The sequence below is a fragment of the Panthera tigris genome, chromosome E2, assembly GCF_018350195.1.
Source record: "Panthera tigris isolate Pti1 chromosome E2, P.tigris_Pti1_mat1.1, whole genome shotgun sequence".
Lineage (NCBI taxonomy): Eukaryota > Metazoa > Chordata > Mammalia > Carnivora > Felidae > Panthera > Panthera tigris.
In genome coordinates this window covers 12,503,446-12,529,135 of record NC_056674.1, presented here as the reverse complement: position 1 = coordinate 12,529,135, position 25,690 = coordinate 12,503,446, and the positions used below count along the sequence as shown (strand labels likewise).

At 38.0% G+C, this 25,690-nt stretch overlaps 1 protein-coding gene across 2 annotated transcripts; it reads right to left on the bottom strand.

Annotated features, from left to right (window-relative positions):
- Positions 1-399: 399 nt before the first annotated feature.
- On the bottom strand, positions 400-25,006 carry ZNF404 (zinc finger protein 404). Of its 2 annotated transcripts, none has more exons than XM_007086618.2 (6): positions 24,941-25,006; positions 23,017-23,320; positions 22,058-22,146; positions 11,764-11,839; positions 8,835-8,961; positions 400-2,497 (listed from the first exon to the last, which is right to left on the bottom strand). In XM_007086618.2, the coding sequence occupies exons 4-6, from the start codon at positions 11,770-11,772 to the stop codon at positions 975-977; spliced, it is 1,659 nt and encodes a 552-aa protein (XP_007086680.1). In that variant the 5' UTR covers positions 11,773-11,839; positions 22,058-22,146; positions 23,017-23,320; positions 24,941-25,006; the 3' UTR covers positions 400-974. The 2 variants fall into 2 exon arrangements, with proteins under 2 accessions (XP_007086680.1, XP_042824299.1); XM_042968365.1 differs by lacking the exon at positions 24,941-25,006 and adding an exon at positions 24,615-24,742.
- Positions 25,007-25,690: the final 684 nt, after the last annotated feature.

The following is a 25,690-nucleotide window of genomic DNA, read 5'->3' as shown; positions in this document are numbered from 1 at the left end:
ACCAATTCTTATCAGACTCAATAAGCCAGTCATATAACATATATGAGCTTAGTTTGGTTTTTGACTTTTTAAAAATCCAGCACTTTTAGAAGATGTTCATTAAACAATCAGAGAAATTTGTAAATGGGCTGAATATTGTAAAACAATATAGGGTTATTGTTAATGTCTTTTTAGGTAACAGTGGGTTAATGGTCATCTAGAAGATTATCCTTAATTCTAAGAATTGTATGTTGACTTTTTAGAGGTGAAGTGATATCTAAAACATTCACTGAAAAACACAGCAAAATGATATATGTAAAATACATTCAATATGCAATAAGAATGATATATGGTATTTGTGCATCTGTATATATACATGTTCATACATAGAGAAATATTAGATATTGAATTTAGGTGGAGGGCAAAAAACATCATTGTAACACTGCTGTACCTTTTATGTAAGTTTGGAAACTTTCAAAAACTTGAGGAAAACTTTTCCAAGTCAACGTATGTCTTTGGCTACCAAATTATTAGTTTTTAATTTATTTCAATTGTAGGGAACGTGGATTGTATGTTATCTGTATTACAGAATTTATTGTAAGAAAAGTTTCTGCAAACTACTTTCTAATTTTTCAACAGCTAAACTCTCAATATTCAATAAAGGCACAGGGTTTCTTCTTATTAACCTTCAAGGGGTTGAGCTTTGAATAAAAAGGGTCTTGTTTAATATAGTCTATGGGATTTTGTCCAGAATGAATTATCTGAAAAAAATATGCTTATAGAGTCCTCCTTCCACATGAATTTATATACAGTAATACTAGTGATTATCATTTAAAAACCACAATACTTAGTAAACAAACACTATGTGCCAGATGCCTTTCTAAGCATTTATATTTTTATGTTAAATAACTTAATCTTTACCATAACATCATTAGGTGGTGGAATAGTGATAATGGTAAAGGATGTGCCATGGCTAAAAGGCTTTCTGACTCTCACTACATCAAGAGTTTCTCACCACTATGAAATCTTTGATGTTGGGTAAGTTGATAGCATTGAGTAAAGGCCTTTCCACAGTCCTTACATTTGTGTGGTTTCACACCAGTATGAATTCTCTGATGCTGAGTCAGACGATCACTACGATTAAAGGCCTTACCACATTCTTTACACTCATAGGGTTTTTCACCAGTATGAATTCTCTTATGTTGAGAAAGACCTGAGATAGAACGAAAGGCCTTTTTACATTCTTTACATATATATGGTTTCAAACCAGTATGAACTGTCTGATGATAAATCAGTTGAGAATTAAGTCTAAAGGTTTTTCCACATTCCTTACATTCGTATGGTTTCTCCCCTGCATGAATTGACTGATGTGTTTTGAGGTCTCCAACACGACTGAAGGCTTTCCCACATTGTTTACATTCATGTGGTTTCAAATTAGTATGAATTATCTGATGTTGAATAAGGTATGAATGAAGCTTAAATGTCTTCCCACATTCTTTGCATTCATGTGGCTTCTCACCAGTATGAATTCTTTGATGTTGTGTAAGTTGAGAGCCTCTACAGAAGGCCTTCCCGCATTCCTTACAATCATAGAGCTTCTCACTACTATGCATTCTCTTATGTTTAAGAAGGCTTGAGCCCCTACTAAAGGCCTTTCCACAGTCCTTACATTCATGAGGCTTCTCGCCAGTATGACTTCTCTGATGTTCAATAAGTAGATAGCTGCGAACAAAGGCCTTTCCACATTGTTTACATTTATATGGTTTCTCACCAGAATGAATTTTCTTATGTTGATAAAGACTTGAGCGATGACCAAAAGCCTTCCCACATTCCTTGCATATATAGGGTTTCACACCATGATGCATTTTCTGATGTAGGCACATATGTCGGTACAATCTAAAAGTTTCCCCACATTCATTACATTCATAGGGTTTCAAACCAATATGAATTTTCTGATGTTCAGTAACGTGAGAATAACGTCTAAAAGACTTCCCACATTGCTTACATTCATAAGGTTTTACACCAGTATGAATTATCTGATGTTGAATAAGCTGTGAATAAAACCTAAAGGCCTTCTCACATCCATTACATCCATAGGGTTTCAAATCAGTGTGCATTTTTTTATGGCTAATAAAATGCTGGAGAACTATAAAGGCCTTTCCACATTCTTTACATTCATATGGTCTCACACCATTGTGGTCTCTCAAATGTTCAGTAAAGTGTGATTTTTTTCTAAAGCCCCTCCTACATTCCTTACATTCATAGGATTTCTCTCTAGAGTGAATTCTCTGATGTAGAGGAAGAGATCTATGTTTTATAAATGTCATTTGACTAAAACATCCCATGTTGGGTCCCTGTTCTCTCCCAAATTCAATTCTGCACTGTGGGTCATTTCTGAAAATAAACCTCATTAGGTTGAAGGTTTTACTTCTTTTCATTGTCTCCCGATGGTATGAATTTACTTCATAACTGCTTTTTTCTGAAGATAACTTGTTGGTCTCAGTTGTAAAATCAAAGTCTGAAAGAAAATGAGAAAATAAATGCTATTTTCCTGTGCTGGGGGTGAGGAGGGGCCTTCTAGAGTAAAAATAGGGATAAATTGAGAAGTATACTCACTGGAAGTAAAAGGGTTATAAAATCCTAAAATCGTGTCATTAAATTTTTAAGAGGCAAGAAGGCCTCAGGAAATTATAAAAGTTCATACGAGAATTTTAAGGTTTGTGAGAAGGCAAAGAGAAAAAGTCAGTAGTTCTCATATTTAGTGTGGGTCAAAATTACAGAGAGAGCTTTTTATATATAGTGCCTTTTAGAGATCCACTGAGACTGAATCAGATTCTGTAGGAGTAGGTTCTGGTTATCTACACTTCTAACATTATCTATCAGAGGCTCTATGTAATTTTTTCGGTGGGTTGTCTTTATCTTAGCATGAAACCTAAATACACAATCATGAATAAGAAGGATGTCTTATTTACACAAATTCATTTCAAGCCCTTGGCATCTTCGTTCCCCATATACTATCCCAACGCATCTCTTCAGCTACTAAGATGTCCCATGACCTTTCCCATTCCCTGGGGCTCCACCTTTCAGAAATCCTCTCACCTCACCCCTTTAAATTACTATCTTCAGGTGTTGCAGGTTAGAAATCACTTCTTCAGAAAGGCTGCCTCCGCTAACTCTAAGTAAATTCATATCCTTTATCCTGTACTCCAACACCTAACTTTTTGTCTTCAAAATACTTTTCTCTATTACATACTTATTTTCTCATTTGTTTTACTACTTAGTTTCTTACTCTAAAACTCAAAAATTCTTGCAACTATTACTGCAAAACAAGTCCTTACTTGTAGAATAAAGTACTGAATTTTAAAAAATAACTTGGATGAAAATAAAGGTAAATAAGGATGAAAATCAAGGTCACTGGGGAAGACAGCCAAGCAAAATAACCATTTAGTTTCTGAAAATGATGCAACAGTTATCAACTATCTCTCGCTGATCCTAATCTCTCATGCCTTATTATAGTAAAGCATGCTTTCCTCTATCATTTACCTTACAGGTGAGAAAAATGTACATCCAAACTAGCTTAGTCAAAAATATAAATGGAAAGAGGTGATACCTGATCGTTCTCCACCTGCTTATCCCCTTAAATTGACGTACATTGTTCCATCCTTCCTGTGCCGAGTCATGATTGTTTTTCTGCTTTATCTCAGTCAAGATAATCAGATGGTGTATTAGCTTCGTCAGTAGAACTTTAACATTGTTTATCCATCCTACTGATGCTAACTGTGTTTTGTTTCTCTAATGACTTTCCCAAATCCTCCCTTCCATTCCTTTATAGGCAAGGCAAATTGTCCTTGAATTTCACAGAAATGCATTTCAGGAATTGCAACAGTTAATATTATTTTTAAATGCTTATGAACATCTGAGAAATTAAACTTGAGGATGTCGGGGAAAAATAAAGTAACTAAATACCATGGGAACAGACCCTGGGAAACCAAATGCCTGGGACTCTGCAACAAAGAATACGTTGAATGTAGGCTAAAAATGGGCTGTCTGGATGGTGGAGCAGCCTGAAAGACTCTCATGTGCTAAATGGGTCGAGTATGAGGTGAAGACAAGTGGGATTCTTCTATGAATGAAGTACGATATGTTCACAAAGTTGAAGTAAAGCAAACAATATTCTCTGAATCAATGAAAAATGAGTAGCAATCTCAAAAAGCCAAAGCCCTTTCTCTGGAGAAATAAAAACCAACAACTACTGTTAGAGAATGATAACATACAAACTGAACCCCCAGAACATCTTGAAAAGAATGATAGTAAAAATACAACACATCAGAATCTATGGCCTTCAACTGTATTGCTACAAACACATGGACCAAAAGGCGTACATCTAATGAAAAATTAAAGAATTAAAATGAATAAATTAAATATGAAATCCAAAATTAGGAAAAGATAAAAATTAGAAAAAGAATGATAAAATATATTGAAGGAAAGCAGAAAAAGAAAATCAATAAAAACAAATTTTAAATAAAACTGTACAATTAACACATACGAACAAACCACTAGCCTACCTATTCAAGGAACAAAAGATAGGAGGACAATCCAAACGCAATGACAACGGGCAGTCAGTCATCAATAAAGAAATAGAGAATGTTTAAGAAATCCTTAAAGAACTATGCAAATACATTTGCGATGTACATGATGACGTTTTTTTCTGAAAATATTATTTATAAAAACTGACCCCAGTGAGATTTACTGACTTGGTCCTAACAAATAGAATATGAAAAGGAAACAAAAATAATAACTTTTCAGTGAAGAAAACTGACAGACACCACTTTATACAAGTTTTTAAGGTTAACAGCACACTGATAAATCATATCGATATCATGTACTCCCGTTATACAATGAGAAGGGTACTTCTCTGGTATTCTTCCCCCAAATCCATAATCTCAGTTTGATCATAAGAAAACAAACAGCCCAAAATTTGGAGGCACTCTACTAAATACCTGACCAAACTGTATCTTCAAAAGTATCAAGGTCAAGAAAGAGAAGGAAAAACTGAGAAACTGTCACATTTGGAGGAAACTAAGGACACGTGATGACTAAAAGTAATGTGGTATCCTGGATTGGATCCTGAAACAGAAAAAAAGACATTAGTGCAAAAACTGGTGAAATCTACATAAAATATTTAGTTTATAGTAATTGTAAAATGTTAATTTGGTAGTTTTCACAAATGTACCATGGTTATGTAAGATGTTCTCATCATTATGGGAATGGTATACTAGAACTCTTTGTACCACATTTATAACTCTTCTGTGAATCTAAAATTATTTCAAAATAAAACGTAAGACAATAACAGAAATAGACCCCAGAAGAGATGGAAAATCTAAACAAACCAATTTCCATAGAAGAAATAATTTTAAAAATGTGTATTTATGCCCACAAAAAGGTGATTACAATTAGCTTCCCTGTTGGCCAGGTTTCAGTCTCTGTAAACTATTTCCCACTAATGTGAACTAGAGTGCCTTGGAGAAATAGCTAATTCCTGGTCCAGGGCAGGGAAGATATAAGGTGAGTCTAAAACCTCTTGTATTAAAGTGCAAAGAAGCTCTCAAAGACAGAGTGAATAATTTGTGATTTTGGTCATGTAACATTAAGAGGGATCAAATTTACCCTCCTACCTTAAATAACTAGAAAACCCAACAAAACGGATGAAACAGTATCTTTCAAATATTGGAAAACAGCACCAGACAGAAATCTCCTGAGAGAAGGGAAACAAATGAAGTGTGCCCCACAAGTACCACATCTGACTGCCTAAAGAGAATTTCCAGAACAAAGCACAAGGAGGGGAAACTAAAACAGTGCAGCTATATCCCTGAGTTGAGAAGACAGAGTAGAGAATGAAGGGAAAGAAAGAGATGCAGAATTTGCAAGCTGGAGTACTAGAAAGGAGGAAGAGAGATCTCTAGAGATCTGCAGAGGAATCTCCTTGAAGCTGGATGAGTATGAATCTGGACATCTGTGAGGAAACAAATAACAAAGAATGTACTACCAGATAGAAGTAGGCAGAACATCCCCTGGAAGTCAGAAAGGGCCTGGGAAATTCCTGTTTCCACCAACCAGAATGGAAAGACCCCATAACACATGAGGCCTCAAACAGAATCCACAGAAGGATACGGGCTCAGTGGGGTGGGGGTGAGGGTGGGGCAAATTATCCCTAGACTGAAAGCTGTTCTGGACCCACCCTAACAAAACTTAAAAGCAAACCACAAAAGGATCAACAGATTCCAAATTACATAACTGTATCCCAGACCAAAGCCCAAAAATGTGTAAAAGAATATTAGAAATCCAGCATCCCAACACAGTCAACTTCACAATGTCTGGCATCTAATAAAAAATGATCAGGCATGCAAATAGCAGGAAAATGTGACCCCTACTAGGAGAAAAATGAATCAAAAGAAACAGACCAAGGAATGATGCAGATAATATAATTAGTAGGCAAGGATACTGGAAAAAGCTATTGTAAGTATATCCCATATTTTAAAAAGATGGCTACTCTTCTCATCTTTTAATGTTCTTTTTTTTTTGTTGTTTCAAGTTTTTATTTAAATGCTAGCTAGTCAACATACAGTGAAATATTACAGGAACAGAAAGTGATGCATCAGTTACCTACAACACCCAGTGCTTATCACAGCCAGTGCCCTCCTTAATACCCATCACCCATTGAGCCCATCCCCCACCTCCCTCCTCCCCTCAACCCTGTTTGTTCTCTGTCGTTAAGAGTCTATTTTATGGTTTGTCCCTCTCTCCATAGTTTATTCTTTGTTAGACTCAACATGCAAAAGCATTTATGGGGAATATTTTCCCCAAATTCTTACATGTTCAAACTGTTGCACCTATACTTTAATGACAGATGATTTAGGCCTGAATCTTCTAATTTTGGGGGAGACTCTTGATGACTGATTCAGTTCCTTTAGTGCTTATGAGACTTTTCAGGTTTTTTTCTTGAGTGGAAATTTTTGTAGATTAAAATTTTCTAAACATTTATTTCATTTGATTTTTCGTTTCTTTTTGGCAGGATGATTTTCAAAATACTGTATTTCACGGCTTCAAGGTTTGTAATGAGGTGGCTTTTTTCCTTACACAGATTTTTTTTTCTGGATTCATGTTGAGAGAGAAGCAAATTGATTTGACTTGCTCTTTTGTGTTTGGCTTTCATTTCATTACTTTCTACTTTCTTTTACTATTTCCTTTCTTCTACTTTCTTTAAGTCTGTCATGCTCTTCTTTTCCTGGCATGCCAAGCGGATGATTCACTTATTAATTCTCAACAATTCTTCTGGAATCAAAAAAATCCATTCAGAGGGGCACCTGGGTGACTCAGTCGGTTGAACGTCTGACTCTCGATTTTGGTTCAGGTCATGATCTCACAGCCGTGAGATTGAACCCTGCATCAGGCTCTATGATTGGGATTCTCTCTCTCTGCTCCTCCCCTGCTCCCTCTCTCTCTCATATAAATAAACATTAAAAAGAATTTTTTTTTAAAGATCGTTTGGGAGAAGCAGCTTAACATCGAAACAGATAAGCAATAAGAGCCATGAAGAAGTGATGATTTGGTCCTGAGGATCCACTACTCTTCCCCTGTAGAAACTCATTGATTCCGAGTGCAGCTAGCAGTAAAGTGATAAAAAAGAGGTAGCTGACCATTACCCAAACTGAAAACTAGCACTGACCCAGCTCATTCCCTGATTGTATTATAGTGATCAGCCTGCCATCCTATCAATTAATAGAGGAAAATGTAAATACTCTGGTGGAAGATCCCATCATATGGAAACTGTTCAGTTCTTGTGAACACGATGTCCAGCATACAATCACAATTCCAGGTGACTTAAAGAGGAATTACCAGATGACGAATAATGAGAGAAAAAAAGAAAGAGAATCATACCCAAGGATAGTACAAAAAATGAAGGCCTTCAAGAATTCCATAATAACTTTGATTAAAATGTTTAAGAAAACAGATGAGAAAACAGTAATGAAAATAAAGTAAATAAAAGGATGAAGAATTTCAACAGATAATTAGATGCCATAAAAGACCACCAAATTGAATTTCTAGAACTGAAAAAGACCACATCTGATATGAAAAATCCATCTTTAAGAGCAGACTCATCATAGCAGAATATGGGATAAATGAGCTGAAATACACGTCAACAGAAAATAATAGAGAGAAAGGGAAATGAATACATGATACAACTGTGCGATACACTCAAAATATCTAACATCACCATAACTGGCATCCCAGGAGAAATAACGGTCAAGCATTTTCCAAAAACTGAACAAAGACTTTCACTTCTCAGTAGAATCTATAAAAGCACTGCAAACAACTTTTCTCCTGCTGTAAATGCAAAAATAATACTAAGCAGATAATACTCTTGATTCATTCTACACTGTAGAAATTACCATGGTTCTTTTGTAGCAAAGAGAAAACCAGGACCCTATGTTATCTTTTCTCCATGTAGGTGGACCAGCAACTAAAGTGGAATATTTGTAGATATTCTGGACATACACCTAATATGAAATTTGTTTCCTTTGCATTGGTTATGCAGGAAAAAGTCCAATAATTCAAACCTTTATTGATTTAGAAAAAGAAGGAATTGGATGGGGCAGAGGGAGGTAAATGAAAGAAAAGATTCAGGTGCTGAAGAGAGATGCCCATTTCCACCTAATAAAGGTCAAACTAGGCCTTGGAGAATATGAATATGGAGACATTTATCTGGTTTCTCGCTATAGAACATAAAATACACAGTGGAGAAAGCAGCTATTCCAGACAGCAGATTCTACATCACTTCAGGCAGATGTCCTTACCCAGTGAGACCAAGTTAGTATAATTCTCCAACATCACATCTCTGTACAAATCCCTCTGATCAGAATTTAGGCATTCCCACTCCTCCTGAGAAAAGTCTATGGCAACATCACTGAATGTCAATGGCACCTGAAATGACAAACCCACGTATTATTTGTAACAGTAAAGAAAAAATGTTCAAGATGGAATGACTGAATTGCAGTAAGGGGGCAATACAGAAAAACAAGTAAGCTGAGTTACAAGGTCATGACACGATCAGACGAAGATAAATAAATTAGCTTCTGAAGTAGAGTGCCAACACAGTCTTGAAGAATCCTGTTGGAGTACAACAAATTTCTTTAAAAATAGAGGAAAACTTTAAATGTACGAAAATGAATTAAGTAACCAAGACTTTCCCAATTAAACGAAACAGTATATATAAGCACATTACCTACTATGTACCTAAATCAGACACTATTAGTAAATGCACGTTCTGACATTTTTTCTCCTCGGTGTATATGTAAGGAGCATTGTTCACTTTCTTCCCCAAAATGAATTAAAAAATCTATCCCAGCAAAAATGGAGTAACAGGGATTGGATTTACCTTCCCATGTGAAATAACCAAAAACATGGACAAAATGTATGAGACAATAGTTTTCAAAACGAAAACATTAGGTAGTGATCCTTGAGAGATAAGTAACAAATGAAGTGAACTCTATGATTGCCCTAGCTTACTGCTAGGAGACAGTATTCTACATAATTATTAGAATGGCTAAAATTTAATAGACTGTGGTAGGTGTTGCCAGGGATGTGGAAAGAAATGGAACTCTCAAATACTGATGGTGGGAATGTAAAATGGTACAATCACTTTGAAAAACGGCTTATTTCTTTAAAAAAATTTTTTTTAATGTTTACTTATTTTTGAGAGAGAGACAGCACAAGTGGGGGAGGGACATAGAGAGAGGGAGACACAGAATCTGAAGCAGTCAGCACAGAGCCTGATGCGGGGCTCGAACTCATGGACTGCGAGATCATGACCTGAGTCGAAGTCAGACACTTAACTGACTGAGCCACCCAGGTGTCCCAGTTTATTTCTTAAAAAGTTAAACATCCACGTTACCCAGTCATTCCACTCCTGGTGTTCACCCAAGATAAATGAAAGCATATGTCCACACAAAGATTTTGGCATGAAGCATTTTGGCACAGCAGCTTTACTTGTAGTAGTCAAAAAGTGGAAAGAACTTAGGGGCACCTGTGTGGCTCAGTCGGTTAAGCCTCCGACTTCAGCTCAGGTCACGATCTCACGGTTTGTGGGTTCAGGCCCCGCATCGGGCTCTGGGCTGACAGCTCAGAGCCTGGAGACTGCTTTGGATTCGGTGTCTCCCACTCTCTCTGCTCCTCCCCTGCTCACGCTCTGTCTCTCTCTCTCAAAAGTAAAATAAAAAAAAAAAAATTTTTTTTAAGTGGAAAGAACTCAAATATCCATCAACAGAAGAATGGATGGAAAATTTTGGTATATCCTGAGACGAGAATACTAATCAGTAATTAAATGGAATATACTACTGGAATGGAATATATACTGGAATAAGATATGCAACAATATGGATGAATCTCAACATAACTATGCTGAATGAAATAAGCTAATGAAAGAGCACATGATGTAGGATTACATTTATATAAAATTCTAGAAAAATGCAAACTAACCTATAGTGACAGAAAGGAAGACAGCAGTTGCCTGGACACAAAGGGCAAGGTTGGGAGCAGGTAAGGAGGGGGCGATTATAAAGGGACATGAGAAAAATTTTTATTATCTTGATAATGGTAAGAGTTTCACAGGTATATACATAGGTCAAAACTCATTAAATTCCACACTTTAAATATGAGCAATTTATTGTAAATTAAATTTCAATAAAGCTACTCTAAAGAGACAAAATACACTCAATTATATGTCAGTTATACTTCAAAAAGCTGATAAAGTTTCTATCTTCGGAAATAGTTTCTATAAAATTAAGTAATTTTATCAAGATGTAATATATGTCAGGTTGTGTATCATAAGCATCTCCTTTATTTTCACAAGTTAAAGTTTTCATTTAGTCCCTCTTAAAGACATCAGATACAATTTTTCTTAAAGTCTTAAGGTGTTATTAATGTTATTAAAATAATATTAAATGTAAAGTATCATGCTATTATGATATTTAGGGTGGACCCAAATCCTAAGCTTTTCCCCACTGTTCAGTATCATCTAGGACATGTAGTTCCAGATGATCTTCCTTTCTACAATCCCTTACTGAATTCCTGTTCCTGAGTTAGAACACACTAATATAGGATGATCAGACCAACACTGATTGACTCAAGACCAGCTATTTATCTTCCAATACAAAATGGACCTTACTACCTTATTCGGTTCTCAGTGATTCCTTAGCCAGGGCCCTGATGTCTGTCTGTCTGTCTGTCTGTCTGTCTTGTCTGTCTGTCTCTCGGCACCAATACCATTTCTACCCAAACTGAAAAGCTTTTCAAAGCTGAGGTTTCATCTCACACCTGACCCTGAGAACATTCATCACCCAATTCTCCCTTACCTCCCTGGAAAACTATGGAGAAAGTGTACCCTCCTGTGATCAAATAGGACCATCACTGCTATCTCACGAAACCACAAACCTGATAAGAGAAGCTCAAATACTTCCTTCCAGGTACTTTACTCTTTCACTCCTTTAACAATGCTCTCGAGAGAAGACTGAACACATAGAAGATAAATGAATTATTTGATGAATAACTGAAAATCAGTTCTAAAAAAACAAGGAGCAAATGAGGAGGACATCATCCTTCTCTGTAAGGGGAGAAACCATGAAATAGGGTCAGAGATACAACTTTCCTAGATAGGGGGCTTGGGGATAAAGAATGAAAGTTTTATATGAGCTAAAAATCACAGTATTTCGGGATAGAGACACCTACCTGGGCCATGGTTTTCAAACCACCTGTCTTCCTCAGGTTTCCTCTATTAGGGAAGCTGAGTTCAGAGAAGCCAGAGCTGAGAGAGGAAAAAGAGGCCTTGAGACCTTGTGTATCTCGGAACTCCAAAAATTATTTAAGGTAGGAGAACCTTTCTTTTTTCTTCTTTATTTCTGCTTCCCACTGTTCTTTCCCACTCTCCACCCTCCCAAACACATTAATGCACATCAGGGGATATGAGAAGTCCAGAGAAACCCAAGCCCTTCCCCATACCTACAGATACAAGCCACACAAGAGTGGATACAGAACAGGGGCACTCTTGCACCAAAGCTTGATCCAGACACCCACAGTGCCTTATTTTTCATTCTTACCAAGCCAACTGAACCCTGCCTGGGTTGTTCAGTGATACCGAATAGATCCTCCCCCATCCAGGCCTATGTTCCAGGGTAAAGACCAAGTCATACAACACAAACTGCAACAACCTTTATCCTTCATGGACCTGGACATAAAATCTTTTGCACCAAAGACAGAAAACAGTAGAGACAAACCTGGAAACCTTGACCACTGTAAAACTGCCTGCCCATGTGAAGTCTTTGACTTCTAAGATCCTCTGGGTTAACCAACCTGGATTTCCCTATCAGGATCTACTTTGCTGGCACGAGTCCTTGCCTGTGCCCGCAGCTCCCAACCCACCCAGTACCCACAAGAGAGGAGTGAATTCCTGCTTACTGAAACCACACAGCAACATACAGATGTTTGCAACCTTACGTGATAGGTAGTGTATACACATTAACATTTAATTAAAGACTCTTCCCTATATCACGAACAATAAGTAGAAGTGATATGTTTTGAATTTAATTTCTATAATTATAGGGCCAACTTCTCCCCCCAACTATTGCCTTTGAGACCCAGATTTTTTGTTCCCTTGTGTGAAACCTAAGAATAGGTAATTAAAACTTCACCTATCAAAAGATTTACTAAAGAGATGTTTTTTAAGCAATAAAGTACTAACATTTACAGGTATTCAATTGTTGGATTTCAAAGGTTGATGATGTACCACATACAGTAAGGTTGTGGGGAAAAGAACTTTTTTTTTTTTAATTAGAGAGAGAGCGAGAGCGAGCGAGAGAACACGCAAGCACAGGAGAGGAGCAGAGGAAGAGAGAGAGAATCCCAAGCAGGGATTCTCTGTTCAGTGAGGAGCCTGATATAGCACTCAATCCCATGACAGTGGGATCATAACCTGAGCCGAAATCAAGAGTCAGATGCTCAACAGCCACCCAGGTGCCCTAAGAGCATTCTTATGGTGTCCTGTGGACTTCTGAAAACCTAGTGCAGTTGAGACATGTAAGTAGAATTTTCCATAAGAATTTATCCATGAAAGGCCATTTGTGAGTTTCCATCCAAAGGAAATAACTGTAAAATTTGCCTAGAGATGTATAAAGGAATATTATAGATACTAGTTAAAATTAAAAGAAAAAACTGGAGAGAAATCTAAAGGTACTAAATCTAAAGGTACTTAGATAGATGGTTAATTAAATAAATTATAGTGCATTCATGCAAAGGAAAGTGAAGCAGACTTTGAAAATGACTGTACAGACCATTGGTTCTCAACAGGGGAACATTTAGCAATGTCTGAAGACATATTTGGTTGTCAAAATATGGAAAGGGCTGCTATTGTTTCTAGTGAGTAGAGAACCAGAGGTGCTGTGAAACATCCTGTAATGTACAGGAAAGCCCCCTCCTCCCCACAACAAAGAATTATCTAGCTGAAAATATCAACAGCATTAAGACTGAGAAACCCTTGGGGCACCTGGATGGCTTAGTCGGTTAAGCGTCTGACTTAGGCTCAGGTCATGATCTTGTGGTCCGTGAGTTCAAGCCCTGCGTCGGGCTCTGTGCTGACAGCTCAGAGCCTGGAGCCTGTTTTAGATTCTGTGTCTCCCTCTCTCTCTGCCCCTCCCCTGCTCATGCTCTGTCCCCCTCTGTCTCAAAAATAAATAAACAGTAAAAAAAAATTTTTAATGAGAAACCCTTAAGTAAACTCATTAAAGGAAGATAACCTAATCCAGAATCTGTATATTATCCACAATGCCAGCATACAATAAAAATTATTAAACATGCAAAGAAACAGGAGAAGGCTACTGATAATCAATAGAAAAAAATCTCAGTATAAACAGATCCAGAGATTATCTACATAATGAAGCTAATAGACAAGGACTTAAAAACATTATATTAAGATGCTCAAAAAAATAAAGAAAAATATGGGCAAAATGGGATGCAAAATGGGTTCAATTGGTAGATCACATGACTACTGATATCAGGGTTGTGAATTCAAGCTCCATGCTGAGTGTAGAGCTTACTTAAAAAAAGTGGGGGAGGGGGGTTCACCTGGCTGGCTCAGTCAGACTGCAAAATGAAGCATATCAATAGAGATTTAGAATCTTAAGAGATTCACATGAACATTTTATAAGAATAGAATACTGAAAATTAAGAATGTATTGAATTGTCAATGTAAAGTCAAATTAACAATAATCTTACGCAGAGAGAAAAAAGGAAAGAACAGAGCAGAACGTAAGAGAAATACAAGAGATAGTCAAGACATGAGATTGAACACCTAAAAAACGAAGACAGGAAATTTACTTGAAGAAGCAATGGACAAAAACATCACAAATCTCGTGAAATGCTTTGATGTATGAATCAAAAAACTCATCAAACCTAACCAGATAAAATGCGCAAATCCATACCTAGGCACAGCATGGCCAAACAACTGAAAAACAAAGTTTAAAAACATATCTTAATAGTATGTTGTTAAAGGATATCAGTTATAAGAACACAACAAGAGAAAGAGTTCATTTCTCAACAGAAATTATAGTAGCCTAAGAATGGAAACAGATCTTTAAAGTGTTGAAAGAAAAATATGACAACTGTGAATTTTATACCCGAAGAAAATATTGTTCAGAAATGAAAGTGAGGGGCACCTAGGTGGATCAGTCAATTAAGCATCTAACTCTTGATTCTGGCTCAGATCATGATCTCATGGTTCGTGGGATGGAGCCCTGCATGGGGCTCTGCACTCACAGTGTGGAGCCTGCTTGGGATTTTTCTCTCTCCCTCTCTTCTGCCCCTTGCTTGCTCTCTCTCTCTCAAAATAAATAGATAAACAGTTAAAAAAGAAATGAAAGAAGGACCTTTTCTAACAAAAGCTTGGAGAATTTCTTATTAACAGACCCACAATACAAGAAATACTAAAGGACAGCAATCGGGCTAAAGGCAAGTAATCCCGGATGGAAGTGGGGATGTACAAAAAGTTAGGACAGTATATATATGAATAATATGACTAAACAGATGGACCGTTTTAAAGCAACAAAAATAATAACACTTGTGGGGCTTGTGATGAAGAAGAAATGACAGTAACACCATAAATGGAGTTAAACTTAAAATGGTCTCACATTATTTGGTATGTAGTAAAAGCCCTAATCTAAAGGAGACTATATTAAAGATGCAGTCAAAAATAGCTCAGTTAAAGAATTACAGAATTATACAAAGAATTAAAGAATTATACAAAGATGTACAACCAGAAAAACCTAACAGAGAGATAAAATGAAATAATAAAAAATACTTGATTAATTGAAAATAAGACAGGAAATGAGAATGAATAGGACAAACAAAATATATCCCAAGATTACAGACTTAAATCAAACTCTATCAGTAATTACAGTGAAATATAAATGTACTAAACATTGCATTTAAAAGCTAAGATTGGGGCGCCTGGGTGGCGCAGTCGGTTAAAGCGTCCGACTTCAGCCAGGTCACGATCTCACGGTCCGTGAGTTCGAGCCCCGCGTCGGGCTCTGGGCTGATGGCTCTGAGCCTGGAGCCTGTTTCCGATTCTGTGTCTCCCTCTCTCTCTGCCCCTCCCCCGTTCATGCTCTGTCTCTCTCTGTCCCAAAAATAAATTAAAAAAAACGTTGAAAAAAAAAAATTAAAAGCTAAGATTGTCAGATTAGATTGAAAAGAACAACAGGATCAATTATGCTGCTTATAAGAGATACATTTGAAACATAAAGACACAGACATATTAAAGATAAAAGAGTGGAAAAATGTATTAGACATTAATTAGAAGAATGCTGATGTTAGTATATTAATAACAGATACAATGGGCTTCAATGCAAGCAGCATTATAAGTGACATGTTGTACAATTCAACAAGAACAAAATGGGAGTCTTACATTTCTTATGTACCTAATAACACAGCTTTAAAATATATAAAGCGAGGGGCGCCTGGGTGGCTCAGTCGGTAAGTGTTCAACTCTTCGTTTCAGCTCAGGTCATGATCTCACAGTTTGTGAGTTCGAGCCCCACATTGGGCTCTGTGCTGACAGTGCAGAGCCTGCCTGTGGTTCTCTCTCTCCCTCTCTCTCTGCCCCTCCCTTGCTCGCTCCCTCTCTCAAAATAAATAAACTTAAAAGATTAAAATAAATAAAATATGTATAGGAAAGCCAACAGAATTAAAGGATAGTTTAAGATTTTAATACCCTTTCAAAAGTTTGAGATTTTAATACCCTCCATTGGTAACCAATGACAGGAAGAGAAAAAAAATAAACAAGGCCGTAAAACTTTGAACAGGAGTAATCAAATTGACCTAATTGAACATTGTACTCCCAAACTATAGACTATATACACATTCTTTTCAAATGCTCACAGTGTATTTATCAGAATATTCTGGGCCATAAAACAAGCATCTATAAATTTCAAATGATTAATATCAAAAAAGAATGCATATATTCTGAAGCCTCTGGAATTAACTTAGAACTTAAAAACAGGTATTTCTCAAATGTTTCCAAATATAAAAAGTTCACTTCTAAATAAATACAGGTCAAAAAACAAATCATAATGGAAACCAGACCTGAATGACCCTGAGAGTATGATATAACACAACTTGTCAGATGCAACCAAACCAATACTTACAAAGATATTTTTTACCTTAAAAATATTTTTTTTAATGTTTATTTATTTTTAAGAGAGAGAGAGAGAGAGACAGAGCGTGAATGGGGGAGGGGCAGGGAGAGGGAGACACAGAATCCAAAGCAGGCTCCAGGCTCTGGGTTGTCAGCATAGAGCCTGATGCGAGGTTTCGAACCCACGAACCATGAGATCGTGACCTAAGTGAGCTGAGGTCAGACATTTAACTGACTGAGCCACCCAGACGCCCAACATTTTTTACCTATAGTTTTTTTTTTTAATAAATGCTGCAGATAAATGCCACTCATTGTTTAATCTCCATCATAGTTGTTAGATGTACTACAGATATGTTGACAAAGCAAGTAAATTAGTAGTGAAATTACGATGGAAACCCTGTGTCAAATTATGTCAATGCTAATAAATCTGAAATTTATTTTCTCCCAGTGGACAGCGTGAGCATTTGTAATAATTGTCCACTTAGCTTATTCTTTCTTTACACTCTTTGACCCCCTTCAGCTAAACATAAATGTATGTATTATCAAAGTATAAAGGTTAAAAATCAATGATCTACCTTTGGAAGCTAGAAAAAGAAAAGCAAATTTAGAAACCAGTGACATAAAAAACCCACATATACAACAGAGAAAAATGAATAAAGCCAAAAACTATTTCATTGAAGAGATAATATTGATAAGCCTCTAGCTATACTGGTCTAGAATATAAATGCCAATATCAGGAATATGAAAGGAGGTATCACTACATATATTATAGACATTAAATTGATGACAGAATTTCATGAACAACTTCATGCCAATAAACTTGAAAATGTAGATGACATTTTAAAATTCCTTGAAATAAATTTAACTGAACTGATATAGGAAATGGAAATTCTGAATATTGTTGTATTTACTAAAGAAAGAAAATCTTTGGGGCACCTGGCTGGCTCAGTCAGTCAAGCGTCCGACTTTGGCTCAGGTCATGATCTCACTGGGTTCATGAGTTTGAGCCCCGTGTTGGGCTCTGTACTGACAGCTCAGAGCCTGGAGCCTGCTTCGGATTCTGTGTCTCCCTCTCTCTCTGTCCCTCCCCAGAGAGAGTCTCTCCCTCTCTCTCTCTCTCTCTCTCAGAAATAAACAAACATTAAAAAAAAAAAGAAAGAAAGAAAACCTTTATTAAGGAACTTCCCATAAAATGTCAGGCCCAGAGGCTTCAGTGGCAAATTCTCCCAAACACTGAAGGAATTAAAAATACTAGTAAAACTCAGTATCTTCTAGAAAACAGAAAAAAAAAATGGACCATATCATGAGGCATAACTGTAGTATCAAAACCTGACAAGGATATTAATCGCAAGAAATGAAAATTACAGCATATCTCTCTCATGAACATAGATGGAAGCATATTAAACCAAATATTAGGAAGCATAGTAAACCAAATAGTACCAGTGATAATAGACGATGAGAAGGATTTAATGTAGAAATACAAAGGTCATTTAATTTTCAAAAAATCAATGTAACCTCCCAAACTTAAAAAATAAAGGAGGAAGCCATTCATACATTTTGTCAGATGGAGAATCTTTGATAATATTCAACCACAGTTCACGATAAAAATTCTCGGCAAACTAGGAAAAGAAGGGAACTTCTTTAATTTGCTAAAGGGAATCTACAGAATAAAACTACAGCTACCATTATAGGAGAGGTGAAATACGGGTCGCTGGCCTTCTGAGTTCAGAAACAAGGTAAGGTTGTCCATTCTTACCAGTTCCATTAAATTTTATACTATAAGACCTACCCAGTACCGTAAAGAAAAAAAAAGTGAAATGAAAGGTAAGATTGGAAAAAAAAAAAGTAAAGCCATCTTTATTTGCAGATAACATGATTTTGAACACTGAAAAAAAAATTCAGTTCTACAAACTATTAGGATAAATGAATTCATTAGCAAGATTGTTGAATACAAGGTCAAAGTATAAAACAATTAATTGTATTAAAGCAAAGTTACTGGAAAATGAAATTTCAAAATCCCAACAGTTTATGAAAAACACTAAAAAATACAACACTTTGGAAAAACCTAACAAAAGAGGTACAAGACTTTTAGACTGAGAACAACAAAACATTAAGAAATTAACAATTAAACAAATGGAAACATATTCTATGCTCAAGAATTGGAAGACTCAATTTTAACTTTTAATTCTCTCTAAATTGATCTAATGATTCAATGCAACTCCAACAATATCAGCAGGATATTATTTAAAGAAAATTAACAGCCAATTTGACAAGTTATATTAAAAAAAAAAGACAGAAAATGAACAAACTTGTTCTACATTTATATGGAAATGCAAAGAACCCAGAATAGTCCAGGCAATTCTGAAGAACAAAGTTGTCAAAACCACATTACTAGATATCAAGACATGACAGAAAGCTACTGTAATTAAAACAGTGATAGTGACACAGGATTGACAAACAGACCAATAGAACAGATTCCAGACAGAGACTTGCACATATATAGTCACATTTTTCAAAAAAGTCTGATTGCAATATAAGTCAGAAAGGATAGTCTTTTTCAACAAATGGTGCCTGAGCAATTGAGTGTCTGTGTGCAAAAAAATGATTTTGACCCTGATTCTACTACATAGAGATATAAATTCAAGATGGATCATACGCCTAAGTTTGAAAACTGAAACAATAACCCTTCTGGAAGAATAGGAAAATATCTTTAAGATTATGGATGTGCAAAATTTCCCCCATTTTTAGTTTAATTTCTATTTTTACTTATTTTAGACTTAGCGAAAAGTTCCAATAGTACAGAGAGTTCTTTTTACCCCTCACCCCAATGTTAACGTCTTACATAGGACAGTAATCAAAACCGGGAGATTAACAGTGGGACAATACTAGAAATGGCACATCTTATTCAAATATCACCAGTTTTTCACACTATTGTCCTTTTCTTTTCCAGGATCCTATACATGATCCCACATTGCATTTAGCTACTATTTGTCCTTAGTCTCTTCCAATCTCCATGGTCTCCTCACGGTAATAGTTTTCAACTGCTGCCATAACAAACCACCACAAGTTTAGCTTACAACAACACATATTTGTCATCTCACAATTTCTGTGGACCCAGAGTTTGCACACAGTTTAGCAGGATGCTCTCCTTAGGCTGATCTCATAAATTGCAAACAAGGTGTTGGCTGGGCTGTGTTCTCATTCAGAGGTTCACCTGGGGAAGAACCCACTTCAGAGTTCATTCGGATTGTTGGCCGAATTCATTTCTTTGCAGCTATACGACTGAGGGCCCCAGCTTTTTGCTGGCTGTCACCTGGTGGACACCCTCAGGTCCTAGAGGCCACCTGCAGTTTCTGGCAATATGGGCTTCTCCCGCATGGCCGCTTACTACATCAAGCCCTGAAGGAGAGTCTAGCTCTAGTCTGCTATAACGGAGTCTTCCACGACACGATATAACCACAACAGTGACATACCATGACTTTGACCATAATGTAACTTTATCACAGGAGTGACATCCCCTCACATTTGCCATTTTCTCTTGGTTGAAAGCAAGTCAGACGCTCAGCTTGTACTCCCGGGGTGGGGATTATGCAATGGCACAGACACCAGCAAGCAGGAATCGAGCGGTCACCATGGAGTCTGTCTACCGCACTTATCTTCATGACCTTGCCATCTTGGGGGGGATACCAGTCATTTTGTCAAATGTCCCCCCACTTGGTTTTTCTAATATTTTCATGATTGGAGTGAGGTCACGTATTTTTGGCAGTACCACAATGATGTTGTGTCCTTCTCTTCGCACCATGAGAAAGGGCCCATGATGCCAATGCCTTATTACTGGTGAGGTTAACCTTGAACACTTGATTAGACTGCTTTCTGCTGGGTTTCCCCACTGTAAAGTTACTATCTTTCCCTTTGTAGTCAATAGGCAGCGTGGGGAATATTTTGACACTACAAATCCTTTCTCTCCTCAAATTTTCACCCACTAGTTTCAGCATCTATCAGTTGATTGTGTCTGAAACAACTATTTCTGTGGTGTTTGCCTAATTGCCATTTTCTATCTTCCTCTTCCCTTCTACACTCAACACCTGGAATTCTACCATAAGGAAGAGCTGTCCCTTCTTCCCCAGGAAAAGATGTTTTAAACAGAACAAAGATGCAATAACTGTAAAGAAATACTGATTAAAATTAAGAACTTCTCTTCATTATAAGATATCATTAATAAAGTAAGAAGCTCTAGGCTAATGAAAGATATTCTTTCTTTTTCTGTCTCTGTACACACACACACAGGCATGCATATGCTTACATACACACACAAAGGACTTGTATTCAATATGTATATAATTCCTACAAATCAACAGGAAAATGGCAAAAAAACAGACCAAAAAATGGACAAAAGATTTGAATACTTAATAAGAGTATATCAAAATGGACAGTATCATATGAAAAGATATTACATAACCACTTATCAGAAAATGCTAATTAAAATCACAATGAGATACTACTGTGCATCTATCAGAATGGACTAAAATGAAAACGATTAACAATATCAAGTGACGGCCAGTTTGAAAAGTAACTATACTTTGCAGTGGAGAGTAAATGAAGTCAATCACTTCCGCCCATAAGCACATACCCAGGAAAACCAAGAACAGATGTCCACATGAAGCCTTGTACAAGAGTGTTCATAGAAGGTTTATTCCTAACAGTCAAATGCGGAGAACGACCCATTGTCACAAGAAAGAATAAACAAAGTGTGGTATGGTGACACAAGGGAGTTGGCATAATGTGATCATATTGTGACAGGGCTGCTAGAGACAGAATGGTGTCTCTTCCTGTGAACTCCTAAAGCAGATCACCTGAATTTCTCCTAGTGGCCTCTCACATAGTCTATCTTATTCCTACTTTGATTTCATTTCCTTACTGGATGACAAGTAATTTGAGGATAGCAACTATATCTTTTTGTCATTGTATTCCAACGAGTACAAGCATATGGATATATTGCAAATATCTGGTATCTGACTCAAATTTCAAAACTAGAAATTTATCCTTAGGGAATGACTGTAAAAGGACATAAAGATCTATGCATAATGATGTTCACTATAGACTAATTTAGTTGGTGATCAAAAATTAGAAACATAATAGCTAACGGTAGGCAACAGATTAAATTATGGGGAGAAGGGCTGGGGGGTCCCGAGAAGGATGATTCACCTGCATGACCTCACAGACAATTCACAGATAATGTCACTGGTAGGCAGGACATTTCAGAAGAAGGAAAAGAAAGGGTCTCATAACTTTACAATTAAAGTGCATTTTACGAATAATGAGGCTATACAAACTCACCTGAACTTTAACTTTTAGATGTGTAACAAAAATCCTTTTTGTTCTCAGTATCTTTTTTTTTTTTTTTTTTTTTTAAGAGACTGGCAGCCCTGGGAAAAGAGAAAGCAATCATGAGACATCAGGATTTTCTTGGATAGCACAGTAACTTCTAACACCAGTCCCCCACACACAACCAGACTGGGAGTAGAAAGGCCACTAGAGCAGTGTTGACCTTCCCGGTATGAGAGAGGCCAGGATCACTGACGTCTCGGGTGGAATCTATCTCCAATTCACAGCATGTTCCTGGGGCCGGAGTTCTGGAAACGCTGTGGTTAGGAAACATGTAGGTGACCTCTAGGAGCTTCCAGGGGGGATCCTACTCCTACTCCTGGGGCCTCATCAGGTCTTCCCAAAAGCCTGCCTTGGGGCCACATCGAGCTTCCAAAAAAAAAAAAAAAAAAAAAAAAAAATCTCATCTCAGGATCAAGTCTGTGTGACCTTGCTATAATTCTCCATTCTTCCATTCTAAGGCCCCGAATCTGGCTTCCCTCTTTTATCTGCGGCCGTCCCCAAGTGGCCGTGAGGACACAGAGCGGAGGATCCGCGGAGCCTAGAGCCGCGCGTTCCAATGACAACCCACACGGCCACACAACCGTCGGTCACCCATAAGCCATGAAGTTAAATAAGCACAAATCAAGTATCTGTCACTGGCATACAAACGCAGACGACGTCACGGAGACACGCTGTCACAACACACACACACACACACACACACACGCACGCACGCATGCATCTCGGGGGCACACAAATCTCTGCTGCTCGCGCAGACACAGGCCTGAGACTCCCGGCTCTACACGCCCTGTCATCTCCCGGATTGTTCTCTTCCGGAGTGCCTCTCATCCCCTCCGCGGGTTGCGTCCCGCTCTGGTCAGACTGCGGAAGCCTCCGCTGATTTTTATCTTTGGATAGGTCTTACTCACCACGTAGGGACCACAGCTGCTTGGACACCGGAAAAGGACTCAGGGGTCGAGGGGGAATGCGAGCCCGGTGGCTTCTGGGAAATGCAGTCCAGCGGGAGCAGCCCAGGCAGCAGGGAGCGGGCGGTGCCGGCGCCTGTGCTCAGAGTGCGCAGACGCAGGCGTGCGCCTGCGCGCGGCGGAAAAGAAGCGGACCTGTGGAGGGCGGTGATCTCAGGTGGTCCCGCGTGGGTGGAGAAGGCGAGTGGGATGTAAGTCCAGGCTGTAGGACGCGGAGCAAGGGCTTGCGGACTCCGGGGCCTCGACCCTGCAGGCGGGAAGTGGAGGTAGCAGGCTCCTGGGTACCGTATTTCCCTAGGTGCGAGCTCTGTGAGGGGGCCTGGACTTTCGTCCTTCGCGCCCCAAGGGTGGCACCTGCGCCTGCAGTAGAGCCAGGACCACCGCGGGTGTTAAGTATGCGTTTGTTTTAAAGAAACGATGCCTCCGTGTGTGTAGGTGTGTTTGGGTTTTCATTCTCCGTGACACTGGGGAACCCACTGTGCGTCTGTACCGTGTGTGTGTGTGTGTGTGTGTGTGTGTGCGCGCGCGCGGTGCTTGTGTTTCTGTGTGTGATTCAGACCTTGTTACTTTGGATGCGAAAGTGGTTTGTTTTTCAGATTTTAAGGCTGTATAAAATTTATTAAGCCCTGTTCTTCCTTACGCCTACATCTCCGTCCCAAAATTCCTCGTGCCCAGTAAGTTGTCTTTCTATTAACGTCGACTCTGACTGACTTCTGTCCAAGAAGTGTCCTAGCAGGGCCAACTCATCCATGAGGCAAGGTGGCAAAATGCCTAGGGCCCACAATACTTTTGGAGGCCCACAAAAAAAAAAAAAAATTCTTTTAAAATCAGAATTAAAAATGAACGTTTAGGTCAAAGCGGCCCTATTTCTTTCCATTTTTAAATACAATACTAAATACTTAAGTATGCATCTCCTATAGGGTATAGCTCCTATAGTGGCTGTACCTGTCCGTTGTGAGTTGGGTTCTCTCAGACTCACTAAGTCCTAACATTGTAGATGAAAATGGTACATCTGGAATCAAGTATGATCAGGACCAGAGTGCACAAGCAAGCTACCTCAGTATGTAACCCTGGTTCCATTTCATTCACCATGGTTGCATCAGCACCTCTCCCTCAGCTCATGTGTGTACATGGCTTCCTGGGGGATCATTTATGACCAGCAGATAGAGGAGGAGAAATCCCGAGTTTGATTTCATGTATGTGTTCATTCAATATGCAAGCCAGGAATAGATGGGCAGGATACCATCACCCCATTCAGGAGTGGCCCTGAAGAACAGTGACAAATGAAAATTCCCCCTGTGGAGTAAGAAATGTATCGGTCTATCTGGTGACCCACGTCGTGTGAAAGGATAAGTGACCTAAAGTTAGAACGTATATAAACTCATGTGCAGTGGTACATGGATTGTCAATTGGTAAGATATTTGAGAAGAACAGTATTAGAAGACGAAGGAAAAGGAGGTCTGAGGAAGAGGGATGTGGAGAGACATGGTAGTAGGCATGAAGTGTATGTAAACAACCTTGTATTTCATGTTAGTACCCACCAGAGAGCTTGTGTGAGCGACACCAGATCAGGTAGACAAAATGTTGCGGTCAGTTAATACCATTTAGTCTTGTCATGTTTTACTAATTGTGGCACTATGGTGGCAGGGATAGAAGCTACCTCTGGGCCAAACAACATGGGCTTTCATTTACCAAAAATGATGTAACTATTAATACCACCAAATATTCAACTTGCTAGCAACAGAGACAAATTCGGAATCCCAGATATGACATAGTCCCTCAAGGAGACCAATCAACCATTTGGTGGCAAAGCAGAACTGCTTCCACACTGGACAGGAATTAACACATATTCTGATTATGGGTTTACCTTTCCTGTCCACAAAGTCTTCAGCTAGCCCTAGCATATGAAGGCTTACAGAGCTTTTGACCGTTGTCATGGATCCCAATAACATTCCATCCAACCAGGAACCTACTTTTCTCTAAAGGAGATGCAGGAGTGGGCTCATGACCGTATGTTCCACGGTATTATATATTATACCAACCAAAAACTGCCAACCGGATAAAACATCAAAAGGCCCTTTGAAGACACAGCTAACATGCCAGGTTGGAGGCCATACTTTGCAAGGCTGGAATGCCATCCTCTAGGATACAGTAATCCTTTGAATAAAAATTAAGTGAAAAATATAAATGTATAAATCCCAGAAGTTCAGTGAACTCTAAGAAGGATGAATAACAAAGAAAACTACAGGGAGGCACAACATAATAAAACTGTCTTAAAGCAAATATAAAGAGAGATTTGTGAAAGAAGATGTATAAATGACAAAAATGATTGCCGACTTGTCATTAAAAAATTGAAAGACTGAAGACAATTGAACAACATACTTACAGGGCTGAAAGAAAAATAAGAAAGAGTAACCCCAAATTATTCATCCAGTAAAAAATCCTTCAATAACGAGAGCCAAATGAAGATATTTTTAGATTAAAAAGAGAGTTTATCATCAGAACACCTTAACTACAAAGAATGCCAAAGGAATTTCTGCAGGCCGAAGGGAAAGATATCAAATGAAAACATTTTTAGGAAGAAAAGAAGTATGCACAAAACAGTAACTGTGTGGGT

Excerpts from the sequence above, each read along its gene's own strand:
- ZNF404 (XM_007086618.2), bottom strand. Across the intron at positions 2,498-8,834 it reads TACTAACTTGGTCTCACTGG|ACTTTGATTTTACAACTGAG; the intron begins GTAAGGACATCT and ends ATTTTCTTTCAG.